Source organism: Leuciscus leuciscus (assembly GCF_965113295.1).
Source record: "Leuciscus leuciscus genome assembly, chromosome: 24".
NCBI classification, from domain to species: domain Eukaryota; kingdom Metazoa; phylum Chordata; class Actinopteri; order Cypriniformes; family Leuciscidae; genus Leuciscus; species Leuciscus leuciscus.
The window spans coordinates 32597701-32608821 of NC_138723.1; the positions used below are offsets into that span (position 1 = coordinate 32597701).

General features: G+C 44.3%; 1 protein-coding gene across 6 annotated transcripts in view; it reads left to right on the plus strand.

Moving 5' to 3' along the window:
- Positions 1-10018, plus strand: part of ttc3 (tetratricopeptide repeat domain 3) — a 93872-nt gene extending 83854 nt beyond the window's left edge. For all 6 annotated transcript variants that reach the window (XM_082158600.1, XM_082158604.1, XM_082158603.1 and 3 more), the window contains exons 43-46: positions 5508-5634; positions 6438-6551; positions 8638-8730; positions 8816-10018. In XM_082158600.1, coding sequence (XP_082014726.1) covers positions 5508-5634; positions 6438-6551; positions 8638-8730; positions 8816-8947 — 466 coding nt within the window. In that variant the 3' untranslated portion in view covers positions 8948-10018. The remainder of the gene's footprint in view (positions 1-5507; positions 5635-6437; positions 6552-8637; positions 8731-8815) is intronic.
- Positions 10019-11121: the final 1103 nt, after the last annotated feature.

The following is an 11121-nucleotide window of genomic DNA, read 5'->3' on the forward strand; positions in this document are numbered from 1 at the left end:
CTTCCTGTTTTCATTGACACTGAAGACTGGAGTAATGATGCTGAACATCAGCTTTGATCACAGGAGTAAATTACACTTTACTGTATTCACATAGAAAACAGATGATTTACACTGGAATAATATTTCACTGTTTCTACTGTATTTGATCAAATAAACGCAGCTTTGATGAGCAGAAGAGACTCTAAACCAGTGTAATGCTCCAGACTAGAGCTAGTGTTGGTCAGGTGTGCTAGTGTAACTGTGTGTGTGTTTGTGTTAATATAACAGTGTGTGTGTCTCCACAGGCTAGTGTTGGTCAGGTGTGCTAGTGTAACTGTGTGTGTGTTTGTGTTAATATAACAGTGTGTGTGTCTCCACAGGCTAGTGTTGGTCAGGTGTGCTAGTGTAACAGCTGTGTGTCTGTGTTAGTGTAACAGCGGTGTGTCTGTGTTAGTGTAACAGCGGTGTGTGTGTGTTAGTGTAACAGCGGTGTGTCTGTGTTAGTGTAACAGCGGTGTGTGTGTGTTAGTGTAACAGCGGTGTGTGTGTCAGTGTAACTGTGTGTGTCTCCACAGGCTAGTGATGGTCAGGTGTGCTAGTGTAACAGCTGTGTGTGTGTGATGGGTCGGGTTAGTGTGTGTGTGTGTGTGTGTGTGATGGGTCGGTTTAGGGGTCGGGTTAGTGTGTGTGTGTGTGTGTGATGGGTCGGTTTAGGGGTCGGGTTAGTGTGTGTGTGTGTGATGGGTCGGTTTAGGGGTCAGGTTAGTGTGTGTTGTGTGTGTGTGTGTGTGTGTGATGGGTCGGTTTAGGGGTCAGGTTAGTGTGTGTGTGTGATGGGTCGGTTTAGGGGTCGGGTTAGTGTGTGTGTGTGTGTGTGATGGGTCGGTTTAGGGGTCGGGTTAGTGTGTGTGATGGGTCGGTTTAGGGGTCGGGTTAGTGTGTGTGTGTGTGATGGGTCGGTTTAGGGGTCGGGTTAGTGTGTGTGTGATGGGTCGGTTTAGGGGTCGGGTTAGTGTGTGTGTGTGATGGGTCGGTTTAGGGGTCGGGTTAGTGTGTGTGTGTGTGTGTGATGGGTCGGTTTAGGGGTCGGGTTAGTGTGTGTGTGTGTGATGGGTCGGTTTAGGGGTCAGGTTAGTGTGTGTTGTGTGTGTGTGTGTGATGGGTCGGTTTAGGGGTCAGGTTAGTGTGTGTGTGTGATGGGTCGGTTTAGGGGTCGGGTTAGTGTGTGTGTGTGTGTGTGTGTGTGTGTGTGTGTGTGTGTGATGGGTCGGTTTAGGGGTCGGGTTAGTGTGTGTGATGGGTCGGTTTAGGGGTCGGGTTAGTGTGTGTGTGTGTGTGATGGGTCGGTTTAGGGGTCGGGTTAGTGTGTGTGTGTGTGTGATGGGTCGGTTTAGGGGTCGGGTTAGTGTGTGTGATGGGTCGGTTTAGGGGTCGGGTTAGTGTGTGTGTGTGTGATGGGTCGGTTTAGGGGTCGGGTTAGTGTGTGTGTGTGTGATGGGTCGGTTTAGGGGTCAGGTTAGTGTGTGTTGTGTGTGTGTGTGTATGATGGGTCGGTTTAGGGGTCAGGTTAGTGTGTGTGTGATGGGTCGGTTTAGGGGTCGGGTTAGTGTGTGTGTGTGTGTGTGTGATGGGTCGGTTTAGGGGTCGGGTTAGTGTGTGTGATGGGTCGGTTTAGGGGTCGGGTTAGTGTGTGTGATGGGTCGGTTTAGGGGTCGGGTTAGTGTGCAGGCATGAAAACTCCTCACCTTTCGGCGAAATTCGCCGTTTTAAAACCAAAATGGGTCACCTACGTGATTTGTGCAGATCCGATGAGAAAATATTTATGGGGTGGGAGGGGGGGTCGTGGTCGTGGCCAGCATTTACCCGCTATATCTCTATAGTTACCATAAACTAAGCAGCTTGAAAAAACCAATCATCATTCCTAATGCCGAAACCTGACAGCCAATCCGAGTCAGAGTAGGGCAGAATTGTTTTCAAAGTCTTTAACACTGCGAGTCTGATGACACACTGCCGAACAAAGAACCGCACGTCGGAAAGCAAGCCTGAGGTAAGTTAGCTTACAATGTTAACTGTCCTGTCAGATACAGACAGCGATGTTGCCAATGTCATTATTTTTTAATTTTGACATCTAAGAGGGCGGGATAATATCGCGAGCGGGCGCGGGCGCCGTGAGCGTTGTGCGTTGAACGAGTAACGTAGTGAGTTGTCGTCGAAAAAGATGGATAATGCAAAAAAGCTGTCGGGGGCTAAACATAGAAAAAGAAAGAGAGGAAAGGAGATGGCATGTCAATTGATGCAACAGCAGCTAAATAAGTGGATGGTGAAAGGCTACAGGTAGGATTTTGTTTTGTGTGACGTCCAGGCATAGGCTAATGCCATCGGGACTACGAGATTCCCGGTGGGCCGACGTGCTTTTTGGGCCGATCGATACATCTCATACTTTTTTGTTTCGTTTTTTGTCTTAACGGCCCATAAAACTCGTACATCGGCGGCCCATTCGTTTTGTTTTGCTTAATTGGCGGCGCTGGGTTAGTGCGTAATTAGTGTGTAATGCATTGGTCAATAAAAAGTCAGCGTTAGGTTTTTTTTTCTGACACCCCATGAAACACGTAGATCAGCGGCCCATTTGGTTATTTTCTTGATTGACACTGGGCTAGCCCAATCACACCTTTAATGTGAAGTATAGAAATATACTCTTTCAAGTATAGAAATTAGTACAAAACTAATTATGAAAGTTTCCTTTATTTTTCAGTGAATGTTTTACAATATATGGCTATTACTATCATGGGATTAATATTATAACTATTATTATGTAGGCCTAGTAGTAATGTAGACAGACACTGTAACTAAAATCATTTTCTTTGTTTAATTTTCACCAGATTGATGAATTTAACATTAAAAAGTACTATATATATATATGTTGATTGGATTGGTTTTTTTGCTGCCGCATCCTTCTCACCTTTTTTACCCCTGACCTGTTTTCATGCCTGTGTGTGTGTGTGTGTGTGTGTGTGTGTGTGTGTGTGTGTGTGTGTGTGTGTGTGTGTGATGGGTCAGTTTAGGGGTCGGGTTAGTGTGTGTGTGATGGGTCGGTTTAGGGGTCAGGTTAGTGTGTGTGTGTGTGTGATGGGTCGGTTTAGGGGTCAGGTTAGTGTGTGTGTGATGGGTCGGTTTAGGGGTCGGGTTAGTGTGTGTGTGATGGGTATGTTTAGGGGTCGGGTTAGTGTGTGTGTGTGTGTGTGATGGGTCGGTTTAGGGGTCAGGTTAGTGTGTGTGTGTGTGTGTGTGTGTGTGTGTGTGTGTGTGTGATGGGTCAGTTTAGGGGTCGGGTTAGTGTGTGTGTGTGTGTGTGATGGGTCGGTTTAGGGGTCAGGTTAGTGTGTGTGTGATGGGTCGGTTTAGGGGTCAGGTTAGTGTGTGTGTGTGTGTGTGTGTGTGTGTGATGGGTCGGTTTAGGGGTCAGGTTAGTGTGTGTGTGTGTGTGATGGGTCGGTTTAGGGGTCAGGTTAGTGTGTGTGTGATGGGTATGTTTAGGGGTCGGGTTAGTGTGTGTGTGTGTGTGATGGGTCGGTTTAGGGGTCGGGTTAGTGTGTGTGTGTGTGTGATGGGTCGGTTTAGGGGTCAGGTTAGTGTGTGTGTGATGGGTATGTTTAGGGGTCGGGTTAGTGTGTGTGTGTGTGATGGGTCGGTTTAGGGGTCAGGTTAGTGTGTGTGTGTGATGGGTATGTTTAGGGGTCGGTTTAGTGTAAGGAGACAGAATATACAGTTTGTTCAATATAAAAACCATTACGTCTATGGAGAGTCCCGAGAGAGTGAGTGAGTGAGTGAGTGAGTGAGTGAGTGAGTGAGTGAGTGAGTGAGTGAGTGAGTGAGTGAGTGAGTGAGTGAGTGAGTGAGTGAGTGAGTGTGGGTGTGTGTGGGTGTGGGTGTGTGTGGGTGTGGGTGTGTGTGGGTGTGTGTGGGTGTGGGTGTGTGTGGGTGTGTGTGGTGTCCCGGGACATGTCTCCACATGGATAACAATATTATTAGCAGAAAATATTTTGTAAAAACAAAGATAACAACAGCACCTTTCAGCCTGTCAACCTTCATGAAAGCGTGACATCACCACATTAAAGGTATGTTTGTGCTTGACGGACTTGTTTTGCTGTTGCACCCGCGTCTCGCACGCAAATAAAAGGACATTCTAAAAACGCTTCGCTCAAGTTAAAAGAAGTTCAACTTGCGTCAACTGAATGAGTTATTATTTCCCATTCCACTGCCACGGACGCATCCTTTATGAACAGCCGCTTAGGACTAGCGATGTGTTCACTGGTCCTTCATTGAGCGCGTCACAGGACAGCGGTTAATCGCCTCAGCAACTTCACGCGTGTGAAGCGCCATTACAGGCATTTCCCTAAACAGCCACAGGTCAGACTTTCCACCAAAGTAAAGAGCTTATTAAATACGAAAACGATTATTTATTTTTGCTAATTATTATTTTATTTCAGTTAGTTTTTCAGTAACTGTTGTTAGTTTCGTTTCGTTTTAGTTTTTCATTTATTATGAATTTCTCATTTTATTTCAGTTTACGAAAATGTTTTTTGACCAATAGTTTTAGTCTTAGTTTCAGTTTTCATTTACGAAAATAACCTTGGTGTGTGTTAGTGTAACGGTGTGTGTGTGTGTGTGTGTGTGTGTGTGTGTGTGTGTTAGTGTAACTGTGTGTGTGTGTAACAGCGGTGTGTGTGTTAGTGTAACAGCGGTGTGTGTGTTAGTGTAACAGCGGTGTGTGTGTTAGTGTAACAGCGGTGTGTGTGTGTGTGTGTGTGTGTTAGTGTAACAGCGGTGTGTGTGTTAGTGTAACAGCGGTGTATGTGTGTGTTAGTGTAACAGCGGTGTGTGTGTGTGTGTGTGTGTGTTAGTGTAACAGCGGTGTGTGTGTGTGTGTGTTAGTGTAACAGCGGTGTGTGTGTTAGTGTAACAGCGGTGTGTGTGTTAGTGTAACGGTGTGTGTGTGTGTGTAACAGCGGTGTGTGTGTGTGTGTGTGTGTGTTAGTGTAACAGCGGTGTGTGTGTGTGTGTGTGTGTGTGTTAGTGTAACAGCGGTGTGTGTGTGTGTGTTAGTGTAACAGCGGTGTGTGTGTTAGTGTAACGGTGTGTGTTAGTGTAACAGCGGTGTGTGTGTGTTAGTGTAACAGAGGTGTGTGTGTGTTAGTGTAACGGTGTGTGTGTGTTAGTGTAACAGCGGTGTGTGTGTTAGTGTAACAGCGGTGTGTGTGTGTTAGTGTAACGGTGTGTGTGTGTGTGTGTGTGTGTGTGTGTGTGTGTGTAACAGCGGTGTGTGTGTGTGAGTGTAACGCTGTGTGTGTGTGTAACAGCGGTGTGTGTGTGTGAGTGTAACAGAGGTGTGTGTGTGTGTTAGTGTAACAGCGGTGTGTGTGTTAGTGTAACAGCGGTGTGTGTGTGTGTTAGTGTAACAGCGGTGTGTGTGTTAGTGTAACAGCGGTGTGTGTGTTAGTGTAACGGTGTGTGTGTGTGTGTCTCCACAGGCTGGTGTTGAACCGGTTCATTCAGGAGGTTCGCTCGTCCAGTGGAGGCGCTCTCGACTCGCTGACCTATGATGATATCATCAACCGCGTGGCTCAGCTGATCCTGGACCATCAGGAGAACACACGTGTGCGTGAACTGTGCTCTCTCTCTCTCTGTGTGTGTGTGTGTGTGTGTGTGTGTCAAGTCAAGTTTATTTGTATAGCGCTTTTCACAATACAGATTGTATCAAAGCAGCTTCACAGTATTAAATTAAAATAATACAACAAAGTTTTTTTCAAGAGGAATTTATTGATTGATCAAATTAAATTAAATATCCCCAAAATATCCCCAACTGAGCAAGCCAAAGGCAACAGTGGCAAGGAACCTAAAAACTCCATCAAGTGACCTAATGGTGTCCTAAAACTCCATCAAGTGACCTAATGGTGTCCTAAAACTCCATCAGGTGACCTAATGGTGTCCTAAAACTCCATCAAGTGACCTAATGGTGTCCTAAAACTCCATCAAGTGACCTAATGGTGTCCTAAAACTCCATCAGGTGACCTAATGGTGAAAAAAAAAACCTTGGGAGAACCCAGGCTCAGTCGGGGGCCAGTTCTCCTCTGGCATTTATGAGCTAGAGGCCGGATTGTAGTTTGAACTGTAGGATTATATGAATGCCTGGCTGAAGAGATGCGACTTTAATCTAGTTTTAAACTGGGAGAGCGAGTCTGAGCAACGAACAGTATCAGGAAGACTATTCCAGAGTTTTGGAGCCAAATGTGAAAATGCTCTCCCTCCTTTGGTGGTTCTGTGTGTGTGTGTGCCTGTGCTCTCTCTGTGTGTGTGTGTGTGTGTGTGTGTGTGTGTGTGTGTGTGTGTGTGTGTGTGTGTGTGTGTGTGTGTGTGTGTGTGTGTGTTGCTGTGTAGTGACGCTGTTGTCTGTTGTGCAGGAGCGCATGAACTTCACGGGTCGAGCGAGTCCTGGTTCTGACACTAGCGTCACGCCACCGCTAGCACACGTGTGGAAGAACGTGTCCGACAAACATCGTAACGCTACGCTGGCGGTAAGAATCATCATCATCACAAAGTTAACCCTAACCTGTTATTTTTCTCCAGTTGTGTCTGTTCTTCATCAAGTCAGCTTTACTTCTACAGCGCTTTATTCAATCGAGTGTTTCAAGTTTTACAGAGAGAACAGCAGAATATCTGCTGTACAGCAGCTCTAACAGGTGTCCTCCTCCAGATCAGTCCCGTGTCAGTCCAGTTCAGTGAATCACTTCAGTGTCGATTCAGTCCAGTTCAGTTCAGTGAATCACTTCAATGTCGATTCAGTTTAGTTCAGTGAATCACTTCAGTGTCGATTCAGTCCAGTTCAGTTCAGTGAATCACTTCAGTGTCGATTCAGTCCAGTTCAGTTCAGTGAATCACTTCAGTGTCGATTCAGTTTAGTGATTCAGTTCAGTTCAGTGAATCACTTCAGTGTCGATTCAGTCCAGTTCAGTTCAGTGAATCACTTCAGTGTCGATTCAGTCCAGTTACTGAGTGATTCAGTCCCGTGCCGATTCAGTCCAGTTCAGTGAATCAGTTCAGTGTCGATTCAGTTCAGTGATTCAGTCCCGTGACGATTCAGTCCAGTTCAGTTCAGTGAATCACTTCAGTGTCGATTCAGTCCAGTTACTGAGTGATTCAGTCCCGTGCCGATTCAGTCCAGTTCAGTGAATCAGTTCAGTGTCGATTCAGTTCAGTGATTCAGTCCCGTGACGATTCAGTCCAGTTCAGTTCAGTGAATCACTTCAGTGTCGATTCAGTCCAGTTCAGTTCAGTGAATCACTTCAGTGTCGATTCAGTCCAGTTCAGTTCAGTGAATCACTTCAGTGTCGATTCAGTCCAGTTACTGAGTGATTCAGTCCCGTGCCGATTCAGTCCAGTTCAGTGAATCAGTTCAGTGTCGATTCAGTTCAGTTCAGTGAATCACTTCAGTGTCGATTCAGTCCAGTTCAGTGAATCACTTCAGTGTCGATTCAGTCCAGTTCAGTGAATCACTTCAGTGTTGATTCAGTCCAGTTCAGTGAATCACTTCAATGTCGATTCAGTCCAGTTCAGTGAATCACTTCAGTGTCGATTCAGTCCAGTTCTGTGAATCACTTCAATGTCGATTCAGTCCAGTTCAGTGAATCACTTCAGTGTCGATTCAGTCCAGTTCTGTGAATCACTTCTATGTCGATTCAGTCCAGTTCTGTGAATCACTTCAATGTCGATTCAGTCCAGTTCTGTGAATCACTTCAATGTCGATTCAGTCCAGTTCTGTGAATCACTTCAATGTCGATTCAGTCCAGTTCTGTGAATCACTTTAATGTCGATTCAGTCCAGTTCTGTGAATCACTTCAATGTCGATTCAGTCCAGTTCTGTGAATCACTTCAATGTCGATTCAGTCCAGTTCAGTGAATCACTTCAGTGTTGTCTCGTGTATTTGTGCTCGAGACACATGAAACATGAAGATCAGCTGATATTTCTAACGCTAGAACACACAGTAGAGTGAACGCTGCCAACACGCAGCCGCCATTTTGAAATCGAAAGTGAGGCTCCGGTGGGAAGAACCCCGGAAGTAAAGATAAACAACAATGCCTTGAATTACCAACCTGAAGCTGCTGCCGTGATTTACACTATTGGATGTTAATATCCAATATAGGATTATATATATATATATAGTTCATTCCTGCTTCTTTTTTTACATTCTTAATTATATATAAAAAAATTATTTTATTTATAAATGAATTTCACTGTATATAGTCTAAAGTATGAAAGAAATGTATGTACATTTTTAGAATTGACCCAACATCATTAAACACAACAATACGCCATCGCATTCACGACTCTCCTGTGATTAAAGGCGACACTTCCGGTTTTCTTCCCACCGGAGCCTCGCTTTCAATTTCAAAATAACGGCTGCGTGAAATCAGCGTATAGATCCATGATTCTTTGATTCCCTCGCGACACTTCCCTCAGTGAGATTCAGATTAACATTCACTGTTTCTAAAGTTTCATTTACTCACTAAAGCCGTCCATTCGTTTAGCTCTTAGTTCATCATCATGTTGGTCTAACCTGTGTGTGTGTGTGTGTGTGTGTGTGTGTGTGCGCGCGCCCACAGCTGAACATGGAGGACCCGTGCATCATCTGCCACGAGGACATGAGTGCTGAGATGATGTGTGTGTTGGAGTGCCGCCACAGTTTCCACAGAGAGGTCAGAGCGCGTCGTCTGAGCGCTAGTGTGACGTGTGTTTACGTGTGTCACGCAGACTGAGTGACGGAGTGTGTGTGTGTTTCAGTGTATAAAGGTGTGGCTGAAGGAGCAGAGCACGTGTCCTACCTGTCGAGAACATGCTCTCCTACCCGAGGACTTCCCTCTGCTTCCCGGACGACATCGCAAGAGTCACACACCCGCCACTGCCTTTCACTGACACCCCCAGTGTGTGTTCATACACACACCACATCATCTTTACTCACACACACCACATCATCTTTACTCACACACACCCCCAGTGTGTGTTCATACACACACCACATCATCTTTACTCACACACACCACATCATGTTTACTCACACACACCCCCAGTGTGTGTTCATACACACACCACATCATCTTTACTCACACACACCCCCAGTGTGTGTTCATACACACACCACATCATCTTTACTCACACACACCACATCATCTTTACTCACACACACCCCCAGTGTGTGTTCATACACACACCACATCATCTTTACTCACACACACCACATCATCTTTACTCACACACACCCCCAGTGTGTGTTCATACACACACCACATCATCTTTACTCACACACACCACATCATGTTTACTCACACACACCCCCAGTGTGTGTTCATACACACACCACATCATCTTTACTCACACACACCCCCAGTGTGTGTTCATACACACACCACATCATCTTTACTCACACACACCACATCATCTTTACTCACACACACCCCCAGTGTGTGTTCATACACACACCACATCATCTTTACTCACACACACCACATCATGTTTACTCACACACACCCCCAGTGTGTGTTCATACACACACCACATCATCTTTACTCACACACACCACCAGTGTGTGTTCATACACACACCACATCATCTTTACTCACACACACCACATCATGTTTACTCACACACACCCCCAGTGTGTGTTCATACACACACCACATCATCTTTACTCACACACACCACATCATCTTTACTCACACACACCACCAGTGTGTGTTCATACACACACCACATCATCTTTACTCACACACACCACATCATCTTTACTCACACACACATTCTGAGGAAGCTTTGCTTTGGGGTGTTGGGGGCTTTAGGGACCAATCGGTGATGTTTTATCTCCAGAACACAGCTGTGTTTCTCATTCCTGGAATAAAGTTAATTTGCATGAACTGCTTTTACTCCACTTTTATCTTTTATTGCCATTTTACCTTAATTTTACTTTATTAAACATTTGACCCAAGAGCAGTCCTGCTGTGTTTGTTTCGGTCGTCAGTGTCTTGTGTGATTTCCTCAGATCAGGGTTTAGAGGAAAAAGCTAATAATTAATGAAATCAATGGAAAACTAGAATAATTTGATAATTTTTCTATTAAAAAAATGGGCATAATAATTGTATTGTAATTATATAATTTTTTAAATACAATCAGTCTAAAACTAAATGACTAACTTACGGTGATGTAAATCCTTCAAATGCATGATACCATGTCTCTTTATATAAATATTCTAATGAATATAAACACTTAAGCACAGGAAGACAAAGGTCTTCATACAAAATCCAGACTTGTGGGTTTAATCAATTACATTATATTATTATAAAAATAACCTGAATAATTAATTTACATAGCATTAAAGATCATCATATAGGCCTATATATATATAATCTCCATAAAATTCCAAGTAAATAAATGTTATGCTGACTCTGTAAGTGACAAACAAAACAGAAATAAGTCTTTCATTGCAATTATTTGTACGACAGGCCGAACTAACGTTCTAGCTTCAGCTGACGGGCCAGATGCATAAACACAGCCGGTATGTTAAGACTGTGTCTTAAGAACTAGTATGATCAACTAAAAGTTAGTTAGGGGTAATCAGTCTTACTGTTCGGTGTCAAATTAGACCAATCTACGTTTTATTACTGACTTTAAAAAGTTATTAACAGTTTTAAAGAATAAAACTGGATGACTAACTTGTAAGACTAGTCTTAACAGTTTATGCAACTGGCCACAGATCTCAATATCAATATCTCAGGTGAGTGGATGACTTTAAAGGGTAACTAAACCCTAAAACAACTTTTTTTAGTTAATGATCTGTAAGACTGGGGCTTTATTAATGCAGTTCATTGATTCAAGTATTTTTTTTTTTTTGACATTTGGGTTTAAAGTGTTTTAATTCTACAATATATGGTGTAAAAATGTCTGAGTGCTGCCCTCTTCAGGTTGAACAGTGGCTACTGCAGTTGAATTTTCCTATTGAAAGTTGTGGTGCCCTGTGATGTCAGAGGACACCAGCTAACCACGCCCTTGCCTACAGAGAGACTGGTCTCAGGTGCTCGGCCCCTCTCCACTGGGCG